General features: G+C 49.6%; 1 protein-coding gene across 3 annotated transcripts in view; it reads left to right on the top strand.

Annotated features, from left to right (window-relative positions):
- Window positions 1–1,399: 1,399 nt before the first annotated feature.
- Window positions 1,400–26,419, top strand: part of LBH (LBH regulator of WNT signaling pathway) — a 43,805-nt gene continuing 18,785 nt past the window's right edge. Inside the window, exons 1-3 of one of the 3 annotated variants that reach the window (XM_047853295.1) lie at window positions 1,400–1,416; window positions 3,111–3,226; window positions 21,585–21,687. In XM_047853295.1, coding sequence (XP_047709251.1) covers window positions 21,610–21,687 — 78 coding nt within the window. In that variant the 5' untranslated portion in view covers window positions 1,400–1,416; window positions 3,111–3,226; window positions 21,585–21,609. Of the gene's footprint in view, window positions 1,417–2,776; window positions 2,865–3,110; window positions 3,227–18,783; window positions 19,025–21,584; window positions 21,688–26,419 lie in introns of those variants that run through there. The other 2 variants (XM_047853294.1, XM_047853293.1) reach the window with 2 other exon arrangements.

The raw sequence follows: 26,419 nt of genomic DNA, 5'->3' as shown, positions 1-26,419 counted from the left end.
GGACAGGCTATCTGGAGTCTTATATACCTGATACTATTTTTATTTTACTTATATATATATTTTTAAAATTTTTTAATGTTTATTTCTGAGACAGAGAGAGACAGAGCATGTGTGGGGGAGGGGCAGAGAGAGGGGGACACAGAATCTGAAGCAGGCTCCAGGCTCTGAGCTATCAGCACAGAGCCTGATGCAGGGCTTGAACTCACAGACTGCGAGATCATGACCCGAGCTGAAGCCAGACGCTCAACCGACTGAGCCACCCAGGCGCCCCTATTTTACTTATATTTAAATGGTATTTTAGCTGGATATAAAATTCTAGGTTTGAATTATTTTTCCATCAACACTTTAAAATATTACTTCATTGTCTTGTGTATAGTTCTGTTATTGAGGGTTTGTGTCATTCTTTTTCCTTTTTAGTTGATCTATTTTTTTCTTTATAGATGTTTTGAGAAATTTCCCTCCATCATTAATGTTCTTAAATTTCACTACAATGTATCTAAGTGTGAATTCCTTTTTTATCTATCTTGTTTAATACTGTATCCTTTCAATCTGAAGTTATCCACTTTCATTATTTCTAAGAAATTCTTGGTTATGATACCTTTAAATATATCCTCTCTCCATAGTTTATTTTCCCATCTGTCTCCAAAGTCTATGATCCTAATCACTACACGATCCTTCCTCTCTGAAAAGAGAGTTAACATTTTGTTGCCCTTGTCTGTTTAGGTACTGCCTTGCTCCATCACACTCTGAAAGGCAATGATAGGGTCTAATTTTCCATCTGTATTCCTAGTGCATCAATGCCCACTGTGTGTTGAATGAATGAATGAATGAATGAAGTTAAGAGAATGGAGGAGTATGAGAGTCCATAGGGCTGGAGCAGGAGGTACTATGGTGTCAGGGCAGCAACCAAGCTTCATGCACCCATAACCTCTAACAGGGTGGCAGCCCCTTTGGCAGATCCCTCCCTGTGTGAATAACCACCTGGGCCAGCCAGCCTAGCTCAGCCATGCTCTGAGACAATGACTGCCATATCTCAACCAATTCTGGCCTCAAGCTATACTCTGACAGTAGTGGGGATCCTGAAGTGAAGCTGATCTGACTTTTTCCTGTCCAGCTGTGGGACCTATGGCAAGTTGTCCTGCTTTTTGACCCTTAGTTTCTTTTTCTATAATGTGAGGATAATGACACTGCCTCATCCAGCTTGTAAGGGTATAAAGAGCAGCAAAAGAGATGTTTAAGTGCTTTGTAAGTGTGAAGAGCTGCACATAACCAGGTGCTGCTATCATCAGGGACATATCACAATGCACATAAGAGCTTCTAGCCCTCAGGTCTGAGTTCTGAAAGGAGAATCTCCATGGTAATATGGAGTCCTGGATTTAATCCTGCTTCCTTGGAGGGGGTCAAGACTCCCTACAGGTCTGTGGCTTTCCACATCATTGGGAAGAAACTTCTGGGAGTAAGAGCCAGCTTCCATCCAGATGGAGCAGAAACTCCAGGCTCATCACTCTCCCCTCCTACATGCTTAGCCCCAAAGTTCTGCTGTATTTCTCCACCCCATCCCCCACCCCTCCTGCTCCCCTCCTCTGGTCTCATTGAGTTTCCAGTCTGGCATCCATTGTTTGTAAGAGGACCCCACATACCTTCCCCTCTGCCCAGCAGAACTTCCTTCGCTATATCTACATCTTATGACCCTGCTCACAGCTAGGCCTGTGCTGAGGAATTCAATCTAAGGGTCTCCTAGATGATCTAAGTTTACTCCTCATGGGTTACTTATATAGACAGCCAAAGTCCTAACCAAAGAGAGCACCAGTGGTGGAAATGTCAGGTCCCCTGGCAGCCTGGTGGTCAGGAGGGAGAAGGACATATTCCAAACCCCTCAAATAGCCCACATACGTAGTAATGTAGAATCTGGACAAATACTCCCTTGGTTTCCAACATACAGATATTTTTCTGGATAAGACTCTCTTTCCTGGACCTAGGCTACCAGCTCTTAGAAACACCCTCTCTTTTGGCTTCTCTTAATGGCCACTCCCAGCAACCTTTGAAATTTTATTGAGTCATGTGATTTCCTACCATCTCCTTTTTATTTTTAAAATAAGTTTGATGTCCTTTCAATATTCGTGCCTTTCTGATCTTCTTTCATAACAGTCTTCCTTTTGTATAGCTTTATTTTAAGAGGCTTTAAGCATGGGTGGGACATTGGATTGGGTTATCTTGGGTACCACCCAACTCTGAACTCATTGATTCTGTGAAATTTACAACATAGTTAACACTAAACTAGCAGCCACTGTGGATCACTAATGATTAAACCTTCAATTATGTGGATGGTGCCCTTCTGCTTACTAAGAGCAACTTCTTTGTTCAGTGTTAAGATTAGTGAGTTACTCTGACATTGTCTAATTTGAAAATTCAAACTAGCCATATTCCCGATGTGCTTTGGAAATCCTATCTTAGTAATGACAATAATAGATAAAACACAATATACCAGGCACTATCCCAAGTACTTTAAATATGTTAACTTGTTTATTTCTCATAATAATATTATGAGATAATTAATATTTTTACTCCTACATTACAGAAGGGAGAACTAAGGCATAGAGATACTAAGTAATTTGCCCAAGATCAGAGTCAGTAAATGATAGAGCTCGGATTCAAACTTAGCAGTCTGGCCTCTTAACTACTACCCATGCTACCTCATAAAGCTCAGAAAAGATTATTGTGTACCCCCTCATATGTAATTATGCTGTCATATCTCCTCCCAGGATACTATGAGAACCCTCTCCTTTACCCCCTTATCATTATAATGCATGTCTGGGGTTTACCTATTACACACTGAAAAAAGAATTAGGAAACCTTTGAAAGAGGTGAGTACTAGAAATAAAGATACTGAAGCTATAGTAAGAAACAGGAAGTAAGTGATGTTTGAGTCAAACTCAGAAGGGTTGGAAGGGGGAGTGGAGGAGGAAAGGAGGGTCTTATCAAGGGCTGTGAAATCGTACCATACAAAGGAAGATGAATAGGAACACTCAAAATCATAAAGGTGTCATATTCACCAGTAGAATTTTATTTGAAGTCTAACAGGTGTTTTGTGTTGTTTTGTTTGGAACTAGACAATCTGATTTGGAAGAAATTGATTTCTCAAAATGGATCTGGAAGAGCAAAAGGTCCAAGAATAACTGAGAAGCAATTCTGAAAAAGTAGAGCATGGAACAACTTGCCCTACCAGGTATCAAGATTTATTATCAAAATATTTCGTAATGAGGACAACAGAGTTTGGGCAAAAGGATAAACCAATGGAACAGAACAGAAAGCCTAGCCACTGGCCCACCCATGTTTGGAAACAATACCAGTTACAGATGGTGTTACAAATCCATGTGGAAAGGGTGGTCTATTTAATAAATGAATCCTAGGAACAACTTTTGTCCATATGGAAAATACAAAATTAGATTTCTCCCTTAAATCAACCCTATATAAAGAACTAAAAACAAAGGAAAAATTTTAAAGCATAAGATGAAAATGTAGAAAAATTCTTTATGACCTTAAGAATAAGGAGCAATTTCTCTTTAAAAAAAATAGAAAACATGAAAATTTGATAATTTTGACTACATTAAAATTAACTTCTGCATAAGAAAAGGCCACTATAACAAAGTGAAAAACAAGCCATAGCTTGGGAGAAGGTACTTGCAGTGAGTGTAATGTATAAAGAAACCTCTCAAATTAATTGGAAAAAGATATATAGCATTGGAGAGAAATGGGAAAAGAATATAAACTATTGATTTGTAGAAGAGGAACCCCAGAAGGTCAATAGAAATACAAAAAGATTCTTGCTTCCACTATTAAGCAAAGAAATACAAATCAAAACATTGATAAAATACCATTTACACCTACCAGATCAGCAAAAATTTATGTCGGCCAACGCCAAGTGTTGGCAGAGCTGTTAAATCACGGAAACTCGGGGCGCCTGGGTTGCGCAGTCGGTTAAGCGTCTGACTTCAGCCAGGTCACGATCTTGCGGTCCGTGAGTTCGAGCCCCGCGTCAGGCTCTGGGCTGATGGCTCAGAGCCTGGAGCCTGTTTCCGATTCTGTGTCTCCCTCTCTCTCTGCCCCTCCTCCGTTCATGCTCTGTCTCTCTCTGTCCCAAAAATAAATAAACGTTGAAAAAAAATTTTTTTTAAAAAATCACGGAAACTCATTCCCTGCTAGTGGGATTGTAAGTTGGTACAAGTACTTTGGAAAGTTGTAGGTGGTCATGTCCAGAAATTCTTCTCCTGGGCATCTAGTCCTGTATGTGAGCACAAAGAGACATGTATTAAGATGCTTGCTATAGCATGGAGATCAATAAGAGAATGGATAAGTAAATCATATTACAGTTATACAATGCAATATAGTCTAGCATGTGTCAACATAGATAAAAATCTCACAATTGGAATGCGAATCTCACATTTCTAAGGGAGAAATGAACGCTGCAGAAGATTATGATATTGTATATATACACATACATAGTTTAAAAGCTGGCAGCGAATAATAATACTTTATAATGTTTTTGGATACATAAAAATGCAATAAAAATAGTAAAAAACGTAAAAACACACATGAGGATGATTAACACTGAATTCAAAACAGTGCTTAGGGGCACCTGGGTGGCTCAGTCAGTTGAGCATCTTACTCTCAATTTCAGCTCAGGTCATGATTGTATGGCCTTGAGATGGAGCCCCGTGTCGGGATTGTCTCTCTCCCTCTCTGTCCCTCCCCCGCTCTCACAAGCTCTCTCTCGCTCTCTCTCAAAATAAATAAGTAAACTTAAAAAATAAAACAGTGCTTAGCTCTGGGAAATGAGGGAGGAGACGGGCTAGGGACGAGTCCAGAGGGGAACTCCATTGTATCTCTAATATTTGCTGTCTTTGAAGTAGAAAGACAGGAAGCAAATAAGGCAATATGCTGATATTGGCTAAAGCTGATGTGGCTATCATTAGCTCTGCCCACCGAATATCTCCGGCTCTCTGTCTTCCTTGCAATGGTAGGATTGCATGTCCTGTCCCCTCTCAGGTTAGGCGTGGCCTGGAGACTTACTTTGGCCAATCAGCTGGAGGGGATGTGACTTATGTTTCTGGCCTCAGGGGCCAGTGCATAAAAGTTTTGGCCAACATAGCAGCACGGAGTCAAAGCTTCTCTCTTCCCCAGTCCTTGAGCGGACATGATATCCTCAGACAACCCATGGAGGACAGGTGGATGAGTAAGAAATGAACCTTTATTGTTCTCAGCTACTGAGATTTGGGGATGTTTGTTAGGACAGCATAACCATGTCTGTTCTGATACAGCTAGGAAGTTTATCCACAGGGGTTCACTGTATTGGTCTCTGATTTTATCTACATGTTGAAAAATTACGAATAAAAATTTTATAGTTCTTAAATTAGGCTGGATTAATCATAGTTCTCAGGCCATAGCTCACTATCTTTACAGGTCTGTGCAAGGCCCCTCTCTTATTGTCTTAATAAGTGCCTCAGACTCTGGCTGGAAGCAATGTGAACCTAAGGGGATGTTGATAAAGGGGACGAGTGATGCGCTCGCCCTCCCAGCCTGAGTCCAGGTTCCCTCCAGTGCTGTGTGCTAGCCTGCAGCATCTCTCAGCAGCTAGTAGGAACCAGAAACCCAGTTGGAAAATCTTAGCTCTTCTCCAGAGAAGTGTAAACAAGAATGGTGATGAATGCAGTGGCCCCCAAATGGTGCTGACTCTTTGTGTGGCTTTTGGAAAAATTGTTTTGATCTTGATTCCCAACTCTCTGATGTGTCTGAAGGGAGTAGCCTTGCCCCCAGGCAGTCCCCTTTCCTGCCCCTTGGAGCCAACACCTGGCCTGCATCCCCACCAACCAGCCACTGTGTCCTCAGATACAGGTCACCTCGGCAAGATATGCTAGGAAAATTTTCTCACCCACGTCTTGGCTTTCAGGTTCCTTTCGAGAGCTGCCTGCAAAACCCACAGGGAGTGAAAGCCCCAGAAAGAGGTAGGGAGGAGGGGGCACAGTGCCGTGGAGAAGGAAGAGAAACTCAGGCTCCCGGCCAGTTCTGTTCCATACTATGCAGCAAAACACAAGTGGCCTGAAAGTCACCGTGAAATGCAATGCCTTTGAGAAGTTCCGTGGAAAGAATGATATCATGGCCAACCACTCCCTGCACCCCCCCCCCCCAACCTTTTTTCCAGTGGGAGTGAGAAATAAATAGACTGACACATTTTCCAGTCAGGGAGCAATTCTGGAGAGCAAGTTTACCTTGGCACAGGCACTCAGGTGGGGCTGTGAGAAACCTTATCTGTGCTTGCCCAGTATATGAGGAGCTCTCATCTCCCCGGAGCCTTGGCCACCTCGCAGGTGACCGCAGAAGGCAGGTGAGCATGGTGAACAGCAGGCTGGCCAGAGCCACCGCAGAGTCAGACTGGCCCCAGGAGCGGGCTGTGTTAGGTAAATATTGCCTGCATTTGATTGATGGGCTCATTACTGACTTTGTTGGTTGCCAAGAGAAATGCCATCCAATCCACCGGATTCAATGGTAAAATTGACGTTCCTTAACTCGATGATTCTCAAACTGTAATGTGCATATGGTCACCTGGGGATCTTGTTAAGTTGCAGCTTCTGATTCAGCAGGTTGGGGCAGGGCTGAGGAATCACATTTCTAACAAGCTGCCGGGCCAGTCTACAGACCACACTGAGAGCTAACAAAGTCTTAGGGTGCAGATGACTGTGTGCATTTTACACAGTCGAAATAGTTACTATTTAAGGAGCTCCATCTTGACTCTGTGACAGGTGCTGGACCAGGTGGTTTCTGGCCTCTAGCTCTTGTCCTCTTCGTGCCAGCTCCGTGAGGGAGGTGTTATTATCCCCACCCCTCCTTGACAGGCGAGGAAATAGAGGCTAAGAGAGGTTAATTCGTGCTATATACGTGTCATTTCCAAGAGATTTCATTACCTTCCCTCCCTTCCCAGTGATCTGAAATAACCCGAAGACAAAGGATAATAAACACCCTGTAGTCGGGCTGGGTGATTCTGCCCGTGGTGATTTGCCCTCTTGATACCCGAGAATGAGTAATTCCTTTTGTACAGAATTGTGAGAGCCAAGCACAGGAGTGCAGGAACCCTAGAATTAATATCTGGCCTAGCAAGTCCTGGCCTCCGTAGAGACAGCAAGTCAGAAGGGTGGACAAGCCTTGTTTTAAATCCCTCTGGTGCTCATGTGTTCACCCCTACGACATGCCGTTTGAGACTCTTAATACCTGGAGCAGATGCTTTGATGTGTCAGCTTGGAAAGAATGCCTCTTTGCCTCTTAGGACCAGTCAGGATTGCGAGAGGAAAAAAAAAAACAAAACTGCCCCAGCCTGTGGGAACACCAAAGTGATGGCAATTATAATTGGACTGACTAACTGACCTGGAGACATTAAATATCTCGAAGCACTGTGATGTGTGCTTACAAAAGCCAGACAGCCTCCAGGTATGAACTTGCATCCTGTCCAGATCTTAAGGAGCAAGGCAGCCCTCCTGGCCGGTCCTGGCCAGGCACTATGCATAGCAAAGCGGGGACAATGAGAGACTCCCCTGCAGACAGTCGGAAGACCTGATTTTTGGTGGCCACTCAACAGGTCAGACTCCCCCAGGACACCACTAGCATTTGAACCTCACCCACAGCAGTTTGGAGATGTGACCATGATTTGCACTGTAGGGTAGGGAAGGCCAAGTTCAGGCCCTCCCAGAGACCGATCACCACTCCATCCTGGGGAGTTGTTACACAGAAGAAAACACTCAGAAAACGCATTGGAGGCCTCCAAAGAAGTCAGATATACTATTGTTGTTTACGTATTACATCATTCTAGAGAGCATTTGAGGGAGTTTACAGACACCACGTAAAATAGAACAAAGTTGAAAACAAAATAAGAGAGATTATGGGGGGAAACAGAGGTAAAAGGGAAAAAGCCTGATGTGGTTAATACCTCCTCAAATACCGTGAGGTCCTGTGTCCTTGGACTAAGGCTTCCTCACATCAGGCTCCAACTCCCTAACCTATAGAGTGAAAGTGCAAAGAAAAGCACCCACGGCACCGACGACGTGCAAAAAAGCAGCAGGACCTTCAGAGAGGTGCATCCATTCCTGGCGCTGAGGGTCCCCAGGGGGAGAATCGGAAGACACAGTAGAACATCATGAAGTGTGGCCTCGACGCCAGCTCTGTGTTGCTTCGTGGGGATGTTTCCTAGAACACCCCAGTGCAGGCTCATGGACACGACAGTGCGTGGTCCACAAAGAGCAATTATGGAAGAATTCAGAATTGCCCCTGCTGAGCTGGCTTACTTCCACAATAAGAACCTGAAGAGCTGACTTCTGAGGCCCCCTGGGCCCTTCCCCTCTGGAAATCTAAAGTCAGTCTTTTCACCAGGTCAGGTGTCGCCTTCACTCCATGCTTTGGGGAGTGAGCCCCTCGATGTCCCAGCAAACCTGCAGATGGTGGTGGGCAAGTTGAGGGGCACCACAGCCCCAGCCCCAGGCTGGGAGCAGTGGTGTCCCCACCATGATCTGCTGGGCACAGAGCAGTCTCCTTTCTGAGAACAAGCACAGGCCAAGGAGCCAGAGGCCCAGACGAAGTGCTGGTCCTGAGCTCACCACTCACTGACTGTCACAGCTGAGGCAAGGCAACTCCTCTCTCTGGGCCTTAGTTCTGTCACCCGCAAACGGAGATGAACTAGCATTTCGTCTGTGCCCTCCCTGAGGACTCCCTGAGCCCGCAGCCCTCTGCGATGCATGCATGGCAAACTGAAGTGAGGCCATAAGTGGAGTTGCAAGCTTTGGGATCTGTGGTAGAAATAGAAATGTGCCACCTGGATCCCCAGCCAGAGGAGGGCCCAGGGTCCAGCTGTGGTGAGTGGGGTCAGCAGACGGCCTCCAGCTGTCAGCTCTTTAAGGTTGGCACCAGCCAAAGACAGCCATCTCTCTCAAGGTCATGCCCTTCCCCAGGACAGCCCACACTGTGGACCCAACAAGGCAGAGGAAAGAAGGCACTGGAATTTTGTCTCAATGCTGGGCATTCTGACAGGTAAGATTTGCTCCGAAGCTCCCCATAGGATTGGCCGAGATTTGTGGAGTCTGCATTTCTGTTAGACTTCCTTCTGGAAGCCTGCTTCTTCCCCTGCCTCTCCTGGGTGTTGGTCCCAAACCCTGTCTCCACATCTGCCTCTGAAGAACCCATCCACAACAGCATCCAAGCACCCACAGCGCCCAGACTGGCCAGGCACCAGGCCTTCAGAACAGAAGCTTGGGCTTCCATGGACCCAAGAGTGAAAGAGAGAACTGGTGTGGAATGTGTGTTAGCATGTAGCCATTGCTACAGCTCAGGGGAGGTCATCTCCTAGGAACCCCACCCACCTGAAAGGCCGGACCCCCTTCTCCCCAGACCAGCCCCTTCTGCACTTCTGCTTTTTCAGCAGGTGCTGGCTGCCAGCTTTGCAATGGCTCAGGCTCAAGAAACCCGTCTTCTCCAATTCTCTTTCTCTTCTGCTCCCGCATCCAAACAAGTACTGAAACCTCCACCTTTGCATTGCCTCTGCCATCACCTGCCCCTCCCGCGAGCGCCAGCTCCCCCTGGGCCCATTGCAGTAGCCTCCTGCAGAACACCCTCTCGAACTCACCCCTCCTTTCTGTCCGATGGCTAGCACCCCGCCCCTTGTGGGCTCCTATCACTGAGAGGCCTCCCCTGCTCCCCAGCGTGGCTCTGTAGGAGGAAGAGAGTGTTGGGTGTGTTGAAATGACACCAGTCCCTCACACCTGTTTCCCCCGAAGTCACTGGGAAGTGTTTGTTGCTGTTTGTCACAAATACCCCCACACAAACAAAGGTGGTAAAACAATGTGAGGTGGATGAGACGTCTCTGTTTCTATCTGGATTCAGGTCAGTGTGATTTCCCTACCTCGGACCCAGAAGACGGCACTTGTCAGCTTCTGAGGTGTCGTTGGCACATAAGTGCGTGTGCTTGCGTGGACATGTGGAGCCCCGACGACAAAAGGAGAGCCGGGTGATTCATTGGCACTGGATACCAGGGTATTGAGAAATACCCTGTAATACAAATGGCTTTAAAATGGCCACATCGTCGTGTGTAGACCGGCAGGCTGTGCATGTGGGAGACCGTATACCTGCCGGTGAGGGCTAGTATAACCTCCCTGGACTGCCACAGTGGCTCACGAGCCAGGATGCTTCTAGCCAGGGTGACGGCAAGTACGAGAGCCAGGGCAAATGCTCCAAGAAAGTGCTGGAAAGAGGGAGAGATGGGATATCAACCATCAGACTTAGCGTCCTTCTCTTCTAAGAGAACTGGCTTGGCCTCACTTTCCCAGAAACCCAGAGAGGGCTGCTGCCCTTGTTTTCCTGTTAACAAGCAATACAATGAAGTAATTAATGTGAGTTTCACTTTCCCTTCTCTATACTCTTCCTCTTCGAGCAGATCCAATGGAGGATGATTTAATATCTCACCTTTCTGCTGAGGAAGCCGAGAACTCGCCACTAGTACGTCCTTACTGTGCAGTGAGCCGAGGGCAGGAAACGTCAGGCCCATTTTACGGAGAGTAGACTGAGGCCAAGTGACGAGGCCTGTTCATTCTCTTGTTGAGAATGCCAGACAACATCATAATTTGTAGTGATTATGAGTCTTTGTAGTTTCTTCTTGTTATTTTTTTTTTATTAGTGAAAAACATTTTATTGTTGTTAGAAAACATTGTTTGGAGATGTTACCCAATATACAACTGGAAATCAAAGCCATGAATAAGAAATATGTGCGAAATAAAATGCAAGTCACTATTAATCTGCTTGCTATAGAGAACACTTAAATAAAACAAAATACATACACATTATACCACATTAACTCTGATGTTGTAGGACCTATTTCTATCATTAAGATGAGCTTTTTGTAAATTTGAAAACATACTCTGAGGTATAGAGGGAGAACATTCTCCCCCTCTGCCAGGGATGTTGGTATCTATTTTTTTAAATTTTTAAAAATTTTATGTTTTTAATTTACATCCGTATAGTTTCTTCTTTTTAAATTGAGGAATTATTAAGCATTGTGGAAGGTTGGGATCCTGCAGATGAAAGCAATGAAACGAGAATGACCCCTGTGTAGGGGACCCTCTAGGGGGAAACTGGAAGCAAGGTGAGTCAAGGCTCTCACTGGTGCCTCTCCAAGCACTCTGCAATTCAAAAGAGCAGGTGGCTGCGAGTGAGGAATGCCGCCCCCCCCCCCCCCCCCCCCCCCCCCCCCCCCGCCAAACTCCAGAGAGACTCCAGCACACATAATGCCCTCTTTAGCTGTTTTCAATAGTAACATCCGGGGCATTTAAGCACACATCTAGCTAGAAAACAGTCTTGGGAGAATCTCCTTGCATCTTTCCATTTGTTTCCCAAGAGAAGGCCTGGATGAAAAGGAATGAGGTAGGGCAGGTGGGGAGTGCAAGGCTGGGTTGCTGCAGTGGTGCAGGCTTCAGAAGTGGGGGTGGAGGGTGCCCAGCTGCCCCACCGTCCCCAGTAGCTGACGCGGCTCCTGCCTGAACCCATACTGTACCAATCCACATGCTCACGAGGCTAAGAAGCCCTGTGTGGGAGCCTCTGCTGCCCCGAGGGCCTCATTAAGCATGTGAAAAGGCATATGGCCTTTCTCACTGTCAAGGCTTGTCGTCGGCTTTGCTCAGGCTGCTGCAGGACTGCTCCACTGGTGCACACCTGGGCTGCCTGGCCTGGTTTGGGCCTGGGCAGGTGCACTGGGTGCCTGGGGCCCACTCAGAAGAGTCCCCGTCAGTCCGAAGCTCTGTACCTTCTTGGCAAAAAGGGAGAGGGAGACCATTTCCCCCCTCGCATTGATCACTGGGTTTAATCCACTGGAGTGCTGTTGCCAGATGACAGCTGGGGGCAAGGATTCCAGTCAGATCCCTCCAGAAGGAAAGCCCCCTGGCTGCACCCACCCCCACCCTTTGAGTTGTTCGCTTCTTGCTCTGTCTTACCCTGGCATGGTTTCCCCGCAGACTTCTGCCATCAACCATCACCAGTCTCTGTGACCACGGAACTCCCTCCTCTCACCCATTTACCCTGCCCGAAATGCCATTGTTCCACGGAGGCCCTGGAAGCATTGTAGGTGTCTCTCTCTCACTATAGTGTGAATTTATGTGTCAGGTCAAGTGCGCTTACCTCGCAGCTGCCTGGATTAGGGATTGGAAAGACAGGTACTCGTGTAGGAAAGAAAAGCACGTTTTTGGAGCTTGCAAGGCTATTATGAAGGGAGCATGGGTGTCTGGAGATCAGTGGGCGCTCGGGACGGGTCAGAGAGAGGTGTGAAATGAGAGGGAGTGGAAAGGGGAAGTCTCAGAAGACACGGTTCACATAAACTCAATTTGACCTACTTAACACTTCTGCCTGGGCCGCCACCTAACTGGAAAAGAAATGCCGATGTTAACTCAGTGTAGAGGTGAGGGATATTTTCCTGCTAGAAATTCTGTGCACAGTCCATTCTGCAGAGTGCAAGGACCTTTACTAGCCAATAAGTTTTCCATTCAGCGTGCACATTTGGAGTGGTGGGGGGCTCCAGTGCTCCCTCCCAAGACAAAGATTCTTCTGCTCACTCCTAGCTCCCAGCACACCCCTGGCACTTTTTCACCCCCGGGCCTTTATTTTTGCTGTTCTTGTAGATAGGATTGCCCTTCTCTGGCTTCTACCCATCCTTTGAGGCTGGCTCAATGGCATCCTTTCTCTTTAGCTTTTCCTGATACCATTCATTCATTCATTCATTCATTCAACAAACATGTCTTGAGTACCTACTATATGCAAGGCACTCTTCTAGGTGATGACGTCGAGCAGTTAACAAAACAGACTCAGTCCTTACCCTTTCAGAGCTCATATTCTGGTGGTCAGCACCCCTCTTCCCAAGAGGAAAGGAATCACAGCCCCCACCATGGTCACTTGTCTCTACTGCAGTGGTTATCTTATGGTCTCAGAGGGGGTGACGTCTGGTCCTCCTAGTCTCCCCAGTGATGGACCCCATGCCAAGCACCAGAGGCAGCCCTCGATTTCTTTATATTATATAAGGAGCTCAAGGGGAACAAATCTGGTGGGATAGGCAGAGGCGAGGGGGCTTATATGCAAACTCATATGCAAAACTTACATGCATGTGTGCCATTTTTCCTCAGCCTTATGATTGTGTAAGGTATAACTAAAGTAATTTAAGGAATTTGTCTTAAAGCTGTGTCGGCCTGGCAGATACACAGTTATCACGTAGAGCGTGTTTATTTGGGTGGCTTTGAGGGGTGATGGATTTAGGAGAACCCAAGTTCCCCTAAGCGATTCCTTGGAGCCGCCAGCAGCTGGCACACGGTAGGTGCCTAAGGCCTGGTTGAATTGCTGCTGAAAAAGGGCAGGAAAGTGTAACATGGACTCAGCTATCTGATCCCGAGGCTGGGCACTCTGTGGGTGTGAAACACACCTAGGGCTCCAGCGAGCTGGTGTGAGCTCGGGTTACAGTTGGCACAGGAGGTCTGAAGGAGCTCTTCGCTGGTGCATAATTCACTGCTCCTCCACAGAGGGGCCACGGGTGTGAAGCCAGGAGGGACGCCGCTGCCCCTGGAGGAAGCAGGGTGACATCCTGTCTACTTGAAAAGAAAACCGAAAGTCCTGTCCTTCACGAGAAACTATTGTGTTTTCCTAACCCACAGGTATGCCAGAGTTTCTCTGGTCCAGAGTTGTGGGTGACATAGGGGGAGCTGGGGGGAGGGGCAGACAGGGGTGTGTGAAGGGAGTTTGGATGGTTCCATGGTCTGTGCTCTTTGTCTAATTCAGGGAAGGTATCAGCCTGCTGGAGCCCACCCCAAGGATCCCTGTGCTATATGATACATGTCCTGGTGAGAGGTACCTCTTTTCTGGCTGTTAAAGTGCATTCCTGTGTAGATGTGGAAAGAGAGAAAGCACGCTAGAGCCAGAGCTAGGATCGGAATGTGAGCATTTCCTTAATTGGACACGAGTGCCTTGAACTGGCTCCAGTTTTAGTGTTTTCTTTCAAGAGCCTGGACCCTAAAGATTCCATAGAGTTTTCTTTCTCTAAAAATCCCCTTGGTTCAAAGGCCCCTTGATAGAAATAAAGAAAACGCCAGGGCTGAATCTCTTTGATATGTGGGAAGGCAAAAGCTTGTAGGCTGGCAGATCCCAGCCTTCTTTTGGGGGGTGGGAGGTGGGGTGAAGGGATTCTGGGTGGAAAGAAGGAGCCCCCCCCCCCCCCAAGATAGCACAGTGCAAGAGTACCCACACGCTTTACGTCGGGCCTCAGAGCCCTGATGATAGCATGCAAAGCCCTTTCCCCTGAGCATTTATAGAGCAATTTCTCTTTGCCTTATTAGTGTCCTGAGAGCTAAAAAGATTCCTGTTGCCTGCTTTATTGCTTTAGGAGTCTGGGACTCCTAACAGAGCAGTCATGCAATGTGCCTGAGAACGGACAGCAAAGTGAGTCAAAGGCTAGAGGATTTGGTCTGGTGGGCTTGGGTTGTTTGTGCATGGACTGATTCCCTGACGGCTGAGGTGGGAAGCATGCCCACACACAGGCCTTGCTCACTCGTCATGTGTCCAGAACAGAGCTGGACATGTGCTGCGGAGCACCGAAGACTGGAGGAACTCTTGGGGGGGTGAGGGGTGATGTGGGGACACTGGGGCCACCACAACACCCACCGGCCAGAGCTTCACTGCTTGCCTCCATTGTCTGTCCCACCCGGAGCTGGAAGCTTCAGTCAAGGGACTCCAGGGGAAAATGGGGCAGTCCGTGGTTGAACTGAGTGAAAAACCAAAGCAGATGCAATCAACTCTGCTGAACCCCATATTTCCCCCCAAGCACCTTAAAAACAAGCCCTGTATCTGCTCAGTGCTTTCCAGCTTACCAAGTGTTTTCATAACTCTATCTCGTTTCATCCTTACATCAACCCACACACATTCTTGCCTTTCAGATTTCTTATGTACTCAAACGAGTTTCACTGAAAAAATTGGCTAGAAACTCCCCTTCTCCTACTCACTTTTTTTTTTAACCCCACGCCTTTGACATATCTTTAAGAAGCTCCCAGATTCCCAGGGTGGGTGGGAAATGTTTTTATTCCACCAGCCCTACCTCACTGGGTGGACTCCAGTAGTCCTGGTCTTTGCCATTGGAACTAACATTGTAATATTCAGTTTGTAGTTTCTCTGTTAAAACAAATCAATGAAGCCACAAGGGCCAGGATGAATGTGGGATTGTGGGGAAAACATAGGCTTTAGAACCAACAAGACCCAGAGTCAAATTCTGGTTCAGCCATTTGCGAGCTGTGTGGCCATGGCCCGCTTAATCTCTCAGAGCCTCTCGTCCTTCATCTGACAAATGGAACAGTGCCTATGTCTTAAAGTCATTGCGAGGCACAAATGTGCATCTGAGTGTACTTAGCTGCTTCATGAAGTCCCTTACGGCTAACCAGAGGCACCACTGCTAGGCAGATTACATACAATACTGTCTTTTTGCAAGGCAGGGGGAGGATAAAGCATGGAACCAGATTGCTAAATGAATTTAGATGGAGACTTTTTAACTTAATGACTAATTAGCTACGTGGCCTGCATACCTGGCACAGTGGTGCCAGAGGGAACTCTAACAATATATAAAGGAATTTTTATTTTAGGCATGAGAGAGAAAGAGCTGGGAAACTGGATGTATGCGATGTTGGAAAGCAAGGCAGGGCTGATCACACTTGGATTTCTATTGAAGCAGAATTGCACTGGGACCCATGAGTTCCCAGGGACAAAGGTGGAAGACGGAGGGAGTGCAGAAGGATGTTTAGTTCACTGGGCTGCACATAATAAAAGCTCAGTGAATGTCAGTTGTGGGCTGATGTGGTTTGGAGAGTCCAGGTCCTGTGTTTCACTTCTGCTGCTGACTTCTCGGCAGAGGCAGCGCAAGACATAGAGTGGTAGTGGAAAAAACATTGGCCCAGTGGTCTGCAGGCCTGCGTTCAGGTTCCATCTACACCATTCAATAGCCTGGTGACCTTGGACATGCCATTTAATCTCTTAGGTGTCTTCTCACCTGTAAAATGAGGAGACTGGACTCGGTGATTTGGAAGGTCTCTTAGCTCTAAGGTTCTGGGGCTCTATGTTAACGTCATTCACTGGTGTTTCTGTTTATTTATTCGAAGGCAGTAGGGACAGAAGGAAGATATCCTATCTCACAGGATATTGGGAAGCATGTTCAAATACCCTGTGTCTTTACAGAGCTGATCCAGAGCAAAGTAGCGGAGTAGCTGTGTGATCTTTGGCAAGTGCCGTAATTTATTCCAGTCTCCGTTTGCACACTGTAAGCTAGGGACTGTATGTAGTGCTGTGGTAATCTTCTTACATTCTTCCGAAAGCCGAGATCATGAAAATGCTTTGAAAAACTGCAAGGCGCTACAAAAAGTATTACGATCGAGAAATGCCATAGTTGTTATGCCGAAGTTTAGCCCCTGCCTCCCATATTTTCATGTGAATGAATGCACCGCTGTGGCTCCAGTGGGGAAACAGAAAGTGTAGATTTGGGGTTCTAACCCAAGGCTTGCTTTCCATTCCAACTTACTGACAAGAGGTAAAGTTAGTTAAAATGGCATAATACAAAGTTTCCTCAAGAGCAGGCATCAGGTAGTTAGTTACCTGAAGGTTCTCCAATGTAGGAAATTTGCAGGAGGCCAGACATCTGCTGGCAGAGGCCTTACTTCCCAACCTCTTCAAAATGAGGCCGTTTTGACACTTTAAGGGTGTGTGTGTGTGTGTGTGTGTGTGTGTTGCAGGGGTCGGGGGTAGCTTTCTGAGTAAAGAAAACCTCACAAGCAATAATCACAAACATGTAACGTGGCACTGTTGGTATGTAAAAGTGGTGAGTCAGTCTTTCATCCCAGGTCTTGCCAGGGATTGCTTCCGGGGAGAAATGGCAGAGGGCATTGGTTCTGCTCTCCCAGGGCTTACCTCAGGCCTTGTCAAGTTTCAACCTGGAAACCAGCTCTCCAAGCATTGGCTTCTCCTTTGGCTGCGGAGATGACAACATGTCATACCCAGCCTTCCAGAAACTTCTCCACCTTATGCAAAAGGCACGAACGCCCCCCCCCGCCCCCCCCCCCCCAGCTGTTAGCAGTAACCCCATACTGGAGCATCTCCGCTTAGCACATGTCCATAGAAGCATCGACCTCCATCAGGACACTACCTGGAGAGGAGCAGCATGAAGGTGGTACTGGGCAGCATAAATCAATTTGTGATTTATCTTACCGGGTGGAGTTGGGGTGGGGAGAAGCTCCTGAATTTCTCTGGCTGAAAGGAACAGCTTGTGGGGAGGGGCTTGAAGCTGTGTTTTCATAGGAAGTACACTGTTTATAACTTAGGTTGTATATATATGACTGACTAAAAATAGCAAAGTTATTTTTATTTAATTCTTATCCTTATTTTTATTTGGGCTTCCTCGTGGTCCTGCCACTGTTAAACCCTCACCATCAATCCTACCATCCTTTACCTGAGATAAGTGTATGTATTTCCACTTTTAAGCACATATCTATGGATTTAATACATACACTACCTTTCAAGGAGCTGACTTCAAAAGCACGTTCAATTTTGCCAAGTTTTTGATAGCTCCCCCTTCCTCTTCTTCATACACACACTTCCTCAAATTCCCTGTACACATATAGATCAGGGTTCTAAAGCCATTTTACAGGAGTTTTTGAAGCAGAGGTGTGAAGCAACGCGCTCCAGCCACAGAGGGGCAGACTCCCATCCTGGCTGTGGGGACAGCGAAGCCTGACCACCTGGACAGACCCCTGGAGTTGTAATTCTTGCGCAGCATGGGAGGGGTTTGGCTGAAGCTCTTTGTTTCTGCTCTTTGCAGCAGATCTGGCAGCCAAGGATGGTGGGGTGGGCTTGCGCAGTGCCCACCTGCACCCCATGCCCCGCGCCACGGTGTGTGTAGGTGTCCAGTGGAAAAACCCTACGACGACACCACATCCTTTCTCACACAAATAAAACCCTCCACGGATCTACAGGCTGCAAATCAGCCCCTCGCAAGCTAACTCTTCTCCCCAGCTTCTCGTCCCCTCCCACCTTCCCACCGCCTCTTTTTCAGCGGTGCTCTAATCTCCACGCAGCTTGCCAGAGATGGAAGGGACGCGCCTCCCGCGCAGGGATCGAGGTGTAGCGGGAGAGGCCTAGTTTGGGGGCTGAACGCCGGAAGAGGAGTCCCGAGTTCTGGGTTGGGGATGAGGAGAGGGTGCAAAGGAGGGCGCTGGAGCCAGGCATCCAGGGTCGAAGGATGGCGCCCTCCTACCGCGCAGCGCGGCCGCCGAGCGGTCACGTCCGGAACCCGCCCAGCGCCCTCCTCTAGCCCACAGTCCTCCTCCCGGAGCGCCCAGGGGACTGTGCAAGGAGGGGGGCGCGGAGAGGGGCGCGGACGCCGGCGGGTTCGTCGGCGGGAAGCGGCGTTGACATTGAACTCCCACCCTGGTGCGTGCGTGTGTGCGCGCGCGCGTGTACACGCGCGTGTGTGCGTGTGTGAGTCGTGGGGAGGGAGGCCGGCTAGAAGCAAACCACGGCCTTCGGGGGAAGCTGAGCCTGAGCGCGCCCCCGAGCCGCCGCCCGCGGGAGCTGCGAGAGCTGAAGCCATTCATGATTTTGGTGACGTTATTCCAGGAGTGGGTGAGAGGGGGCGGGGTCTCCCGGGGCCGAGCCACGCCCCCCGCCCCTATAAATACGGCTTCCCGGGCTCTTTGTGGGGCCGCGAGCTCGGTGGAGAACCGAGAGCTCCGTGTGCTCTGCGGACGCCGCTGGCAGCGGGGCTGTCTCCGGAAGGCGGACCCGCGAACGCCTAGTGCTTGCACTCGGCCGCCGGCCGCGCCTGTCTGCGCCCCTGACACCCTTACTCGGGACGCAGTGACCGTTTTTAAGTCACAAGGGCGTGGGTCAGCCTCCCCTAGGACTTCATGTCTGTATATTTCCCCATTCACTGGTGAGTATCCTGCGCCCTCGGCGGGCATCCGTCTCGCGGCCATGGCTGCGGGGCCCGGGCTCCTGCTCCTGCGGGCTCGGGTGCGAGGGCAGCAGGCGGCGCGGACGCCCGCACTCGCCCGCCTCCCAACCCGTGCAGGAGTCAACGTCAAGGTTGCAAAGGTGGGGGTGGGGGGAGGGGGTGCCGAGAGCATCCAGACAAAGGGAGTGAACTCGAAGCCGTCACTTAAGTGACGGCTGCGAGGGTGTGTATGTGCTGGCGGTGGGGTGGGGGTGGGGGACCAGGAATAAAGCTTGAACCCCGCTAATAAAACCCTAATGCAGAGGGCTGCAGGAGGCACGCGCCCGGGCCGGCGCAGGGGGCTCCAGCTCTCCCCGGGCCCCTCCCCTTTTTCTTTTTGTTTGCATGCAAGTCTCGGCGTCGAGGCCGGCGGCCGCGGGGCCGAGCTGGTGCAGCGCGGGCGGCTTTTGCAGAGCTTCGAGGGGTGGGGAAAATTGCTCTCCCCACACGGAACCCGGTTAAAGCCACAAGCAGCAGTACAAGTACACGCTGCACCCTCCCGGTCTCATTCCTCTCCATAACCCGTAAAAAGCGATGCGGCTTTGTGGGGGCCGGGACTGGGGCTGGGGAGCCGCCCTCGCCGGATGGGCTGGAAGAATCCGGGGCCGGGCAGGGGAGGTTCGCAAGGACCGGGGATCTGGGCCGGGAGGGATGCGCCGCGGGCGCCGTGCTGGTTGCGGAGCGAGGCCCCCAGCCGCGCCGGCTGCCGCTTCCTTCCTGCCTCGGGGAAGAGGAGGAGCGGCCAGGGGTCGAGCACTGGCGGCTTCGGAGCTCGCCTTCAGGTGCGGGCGCCGCTGACCGGCTCCGCGGGCTCCGGCTCGGCGCGGTCCTGCTCAGCCCAGAAACCGGAAAGTTCATGCTTCTCGCTTCAACTTTTCGGGCCCGCGCCACAGCCCGGAGCGAGGAGCGAGCGCCGCTACACCAGGCGAGGGGCTGGGTGGGCGCTCTTCGGGCCCGTTTCCTTGGGGGTCGGCGGCAGCCTTTCCACGACCCCGGATGAATCTGCCTTTGGAGACCCCACTTTTGACCCTAACCCTTGCCCGAAGCCCAGCATCTTCTGAACTCTCCAAACAAAGTAAAAATTCCCCCACCCGTGAGGCTTGCGTACCCCCCTCCTGATGCGCGCCCCTTCCCTCCCACCTCCGTGCTGTGTGAGCAGCAGGTGCCGTGTGGGTGAGACTTCCAAGGCAACTGGAGGCTTTGTGCCCCTGACCGCCCCAAACTTGCCAAGGTGGGTGTCAGGGCCCATCAGGGTTATTATCCCCTGAGAAATGAAGGGAAATAAAATAATTGGGAATTATTTCATAGTAGATTAGCACTTCATAGTTTGCAATGGTTTTTCTCCCCCCAGAGATTAGCCATTTAGCATAACTGTGGGTTATGCATTATTAGCATCATGGTAAGAAACAGAGCACCTGTGGCTCAGAGAGGTTAGATTACTTGTTCAAGATCACACAGCTTTTGAGTGACAGAGCTTGGACCAGACCTGCTTCTGTTCACAAATCCAGCGCTATTTCTACTCTATGTAGTCATCATAAAATGAAGAAGAATCTAAGGAAACCCTGCTTCCTTAGATGCAGTCGGTCTTAAAGCCTTGCCTGCTTTCTTTTTTTCTAACAATGTGTAAAGACATGATGGTGAAAATATTGGGTGTTGTGTAGGGCGTACACTGACTTTGGTATGTACTATTTGGCACTGTGCACTTGGGACCCCGTAGGTGCCCGTGGCTTGTGTGGGGATAATGGAACATTTGTATCCTGCTTACAGAGTACAAAGCACTTTCACATGTCAGCCATTGGTGGGCCAGCTTGGCCCCTCTGGAAATTTCCTTTGCAATCAGAGTCTGGGCATCTTTAAGGCTTTTAATCCAGGGGATGTTTTTCAAGCTGTGAGCTTGCAGCTGCTGTGGCTGGGCTAGGGAAGGGGATTGGATGGCAGATGTGACGCTTGCAGGAAGCTGACCCCTTGGGGCTTTAAGTGGGATATTTTGCAAAAAGGAACACCAGAGAGAGAGAGAGAGAGAGAGAGAGAGAGAGTGAAATTTAGCAAGGCAGCATTATTGGACTTGGTTTCCCTGAGGTTGACCTGTTATCATTATGTAATAATAATATGCAGTTCTCCTAGACACGGGTTGAATTGGTTTTAATAGAGACAAATGGACTCAGATACCTACTGGTATGGTTTTTTCTGTTCTGTCACTTAAAAGAAAATCCAGAGTTGCTCTGTGCCAGTGGGGACTTGTACAGGAGAGGAGGGAAGAGAGGTTTGCCAGAGAGGTTTCCAGGCAGTTTCGGGGCTTTGTTGGTTGAGACTGAGAGCCGTGCTGCCCTGGGCTTGTACGGCACTTCCTCAGGGTGTGAGCTTGTTTTTCTGTGAGGTCTGTTTTGAACACCTCTCATCCTGCCTCCAGACAGTCCCCTGATCTGACAGCAGAACGCACCAAGGATAGGAACATGAAAGTGCGTGTGTTTGTTGACTTTTGGTCTGGGTTTCTTGGCAGCCCTGACTACCTGAGATCTGCCGAGATGACTGAGGTGATGATGAACACCCCATCCATGGAGGAGATTGGCCTCAACCCCCGAAAGGATGGCCTTTCCTATCAGGTGAGTTCAGTACTGGGTTCATTCTGGCTCTTCAGAGCCTGGCAACTTCTGCTGGGGCTGGAGCAGACGTGGTTCTGCATCCCAGTGCCACTTGGAACTGCTATGTGACCTTGGGAAAGTCCCCTAATGCCAGTAAGCCTCAGTTTCTTCACCTGTAAAAAGGGGCAACAATAGTCCTTACTGTGGAAAATGGTGGTAAAGATCCAACTTGATGAGGTGGTGTGGAGAAAGCATTCATAGTGCCTGGGACACACAGTAAGGGTTCAGCGAGCATGAACTGACGTCATTGGTTAGTCATGCTGGCTGCTGTGGACCCTCCCATTCACAGCAGCAAAGGGAAGACGTGATTTGTGCAGTCAGTTCAGACCAGAACTTCCCTTCCCAGCCAGGCCTTGGGCAATAGAAACATCACTGTTGAAGGGTAGCTTATGGGCAAAGGTGATCTGGTGGAAGAATATCTGTGTCACATGCTGCTTTCTTCCTCAGATTGATGGTTGACCCGCTGATGCTAACAGAGTTAATGTTCAAAGTACTTAGTATTGAGGAGAACTGTCCCCAAAGGCAAGCTATCTCAGGGATGTGACTGCTGGCATGTAGATTAGAGTTCATCCTGTGTGATGGATCCAGAATACACAAGGACTCAAAAAGTGGCCCAAGTAACACCTTCAGATTCTTAGCACAGTGCTCTTCCTCGCCTGCCATGCCCTTGTGCGCTGGCCTGGCCAGCTACACAGCATCTTCAGATACCTCTGGGACAGTAGACTGTTTCCATATTTCCAAGGGGAGTTCCTAGGTTATTGCACGTGGGAGAGGAAGGAGTCTGTTTTTAAGGGAAGACCTTGGTGCTGGGAGCATTGGCGCAGGGAAGATGAATAGGGTGTGATGGGCCGGCCCATTCAGCAAATACTAACAATGTCTGCTGTGAGCCGTGCACTTTGCAAATTTACTCGTTTACTCTTGACCGTAGCTCTGAGGTGGGAGTTCTTGCTCCGTTTAACAGGTAAAGAGACAGGCTCAGACTGAGTAGACCCGCACTCCAAAGCCTTGCTCTTCTGACATGTCGTGTGCCTGTGCCTGGAGCTGGTCTTGGTTAGAATCTGGACTTGCTCTGGCTAGTCATTCTGTAGAACCATTCCAGGGCATTTGTTTTGTAGAGGAAGAAACAAATAGAAAGCTGCGGGCGTGTGATAGTGATGGGGGGTGGGGTTGTTGATCGAAGAGCTGAGATGAAAGCTAAGTCTGGGTAAGGTAACTTGGTAGGCGACACACTGGGAGGTTCAAGAAGGCCCCTTTGTTTTGTGTCAGTCTGGCCAAGCCCCTTTCATTGGCTGGAAATAAGTATTCATGTGGCCTGAGGAGATGAGGGAAGGAGGGGGAATACCCTCTCCTGGTTGGTTTTATACCCTCCACCCCCAGAGAGGGTCTGAAAGAGACAAAGGCCCCACAGCCTGTGGGAGGGTAGAAGTTTCCTGGCCCACCAGCCAGGGTGTTTTTGGATACCAGTTTCCAAGCCACTGAATCAGACCGAATCTCTCTGTGGTTACAGGTGAGACCTTCTTTCAGTTTTGGGTTTTAGATTTCCATCACAGAACGTTTCCAAACACAGTCAGGATGTCTTGTGTGTGCCTTTTATATTCTCCTTCTGAACATGTCCCAGGGTGAAGGGCCACTTCCCAGAGGGCTGTTGTCTCCACCTTCAGGCCATTCTGCTGGATCTAAGGGACAGGTAAAGATGGCAGAAGGGGCTGAGCTCTGGGTGAGGAAGGCCAAGCTGAGATTGCAATGGCAGGGGGAAAATAACAAAATTGCCTCTGGGCTCCCAAAATGTCATGATGCGGCCTGAGAAAAGGGCCCGAGGTCTTGTCTTGTGGTGCTGGCCTGAGGGCCCAGTTCTCACGACCACTCAGGAAATCTGTTCCTGCTACCTGGGTGGGGGCGACTGTCCAGTTCCAAGATCTCTTACCTGGAACTTCAAAGCACTCTTGTCACAAGATTTCAGAAAGGTCCTCTTGTTGCCTGATGAAGAGAAGTGGGGGGGAGGGTGTAATCTTTAACCAGGCCACATTTACTGGGCATTGGCTGTGTGCAGTGCGCTGTGGGCGGGCGCTGTGCGGAGGGAAACCAGCATGTGCACCATAACTGGAACATAGGCAGTCTGGTAAAGCAATGCAAAGCCATGGTCAGTCCAGGTGTGGATGGCAACGAGAAGGCTTGGAACGTCCGACTTGGGGCTGGGCCTTGAAAGAAAATTAGGACTGCAAGAGAGCACCTCCACCTCTAACCTAACTTTGTTGTGTGTCCCAATACCCCTTTGGTTTGTCCCTGTTTATGCCACGTGCGGGGCTCTACAGCGAGCTGATCTGACAATTGTCATATGACCGATATCCTCTGGGTCCCCTCAAAGCCAATGTCACCCAATGAAACGCATTCCCACCAGAGCTCTGGGGATTGGCTGGGACTGCGCTGGCTGGATAGCTCATCCTCTGGGCTCAGATCTGGGGCGGGACATCTCAGAACTCTGTTCTTGGCATTCTTCCCGAGGGTAATAATAGTACATGGCTTTTACCAAAACCTGCTTTTCCAAGGAACTGAAAGTGGGAAGGAGACATCAATCCCGACTTGGCAGATGAAATAGAATCTCAGGCTTGTGATTCGACCTTGAAACAAGGTCAGAAAATAAATAGGCACACTGGACTTTGTCAGTCATTCCCCCACCTTCCAGACCTACCCAGAATGAAGCTTTCCTAATCTCTCTGCCCCAGATGAGACCTCTTTCTTCTTTCAACACCTCTGGCTGGTGTGCTTTGAAACGATGCTTCCCTAGGCTTTGAGGATGCAGGTCCTGCCTGACCTTCTCCCTGCCCCGGTCTCTGAGGGCAGGGGATGCCTTGTTTCCCTCTCTGTGCCCATCAGCCATCACCTCCCCAACCCAAGGTGCCTGTTGGCTCCATGCTTTCACAGAGCAGGTGCGAAGTGGCTGGTGGTTGTTCTGGTGAAGTTGAGTCTTCTGATCCTAAAGCTGGCCGTCTTCACCTCTACTTTAAGGTTTTTAAAAGGGCTGCCTCAGCTCATGCCTGTCAAGGCTTCAGATAAATGCCTTTTTATCCTCTGAAAAGTTCAGGTAAAGCCCTACCTCTCGTGCCTAGGATGACAGTGTCATTTTGTGAGCCTGTATACAAATCTGCGGAGCCAGTGCCTTGGTGCATCTTAACTTTATTTAGAGAGTCCGTTCCGTATGTGAAGTCCATGTCTGTGCACCCACTTGGCATGAACCAGGACACCTGGCTGGGTGGGTGAGTAAATGGTTACCCGAAAGTCTGAGTACCTGTTGAGCAGGCTGCGGGTAGCAGTCCGTTCACTGGGGCTGAGCGGGAGGGTCCCCGGGAGGACATTTAGGTCCACAATTGCTGCAGCTGCCTCCCTGTACTGTGGCTGCGGACCCCCTGTTCTCTGACCCACCCGTGGGACAGGAATGTCTGCTGCCTACACCTTCTTACTTTCCCCAGTTCAAGGAAGCAGGTCAGCGGCTGCCTGGCGGGGCCCTCCCTGGGCTCTGGGGGCTCTAAGGATGTAGCATTTTGGAATGCCTCTCTGGCTGGGCCTCCTTTCATGCTGCACCTGAATCGGCCCAGGTCCTGTGTGGGGAAGGGTCCTGAGAGTTTGCCTATAGACACTGCCACTGCCACGACCCAAGGGCTGTGGGCATTCTGGCCTTGCTGCCTGACTTGCCCCCCAGCACAGTGCTGAGACTTCTGCGATTGCATTGCCCTCACTAAGTTCTAGACAGAGGTATGGCTCCTTGGTTTTCTCCGAAAACTGCCCCTTCTAAATCATCCGGACTGAGATCTGATAACTCTGTCCTTCCCTAAGCTTTTTAAATTCCTCTGTGATCGGCATGCGTGTCTCTCACTGGCTGTCCTTCGTATCCCTGTTGCTGTTCTTGGTCACGTACTCCTACCATTTGACATCCATCCGCCAGTCCGCTAGGCAGCGGGCTCTCCTCGGGGAAGCCGGGAGGATGTGCCGTAAATCAGAAGGAGCTAGCTCTTCACACACCACAGCGTTCTGCGTCCTGTGCTTTCCCTTTGATCCCCTGAGCTCAGGGCTTCCCTGCATCTTCCCCGTTGCTTCCTAAGACAGGAGGGAGGGATATCCTGGGTTTGGCACCATAGCAAGGAGGGAGAGTGGGGGGCTGACCTCTCGCCACGGTTCTGTCCTTTGCTTCTTGCAGTCTGAGAGCCTGAGAGCCTGAGTGTTAGCTCTCTTCTATCTGCAAGGCCCAATGACAGCCGACTCCCCCTGCCCGCCCCCCTACCCACACCCTGCACCTACCACTTCCCTTTATCAGAAGCAGCAGCTCCTGTCTCAGCCAACAGGCTTGGGTTAATCTCTGAAGTCAAGCAGCAGTTCAGAAACACCTTCTATGCAGAGCCTTTCTTTATGAAGACCCCTGAGCCTGGCTCTCCCTGGGTGTCCCCCGCTGTGCAAATGCACCCGGTGCAGCAAGTGACTGGTTGAGCTTCCTCCCCAGGCTCAGCCCTCAGAGAGGCTGGAGCTGTGAGTCCCTGTCTCTGCTTCCCACAAGCCTCTGCTCAGGAGGCCATGCCTGGTGACTCCTTCACAAGCTCGGTCTCTTCCTCCTCATGCCCCTGTATCCCTTCCCAGTTGTGGTACCCCACCATGTTCTCAAGGGTTTTGGAAGCCCTGCTGAGTGGCCTCACGGAAGTCCCAT

This window comes from Prionailurus viverrinus, chromosome A3, assembly GCF_022837055.1.
Source record: "Prionailurus viverrinus isolate Anna chromosome A3, UM_Priviv_1.0, whole genome shotgun sequence".
In the NCBI taxonomy this organism is placed as follows: Eukaryota; Metazoa; Chordata; class Mammalia; order Carnivora; family Felidae; genus Prionailurus; species Prionailurus viverrinus.
Note: the sequence above shows the minus strand (reverse complement) of the source record. Positions and strands in the feature narration are given on the sequence as shown.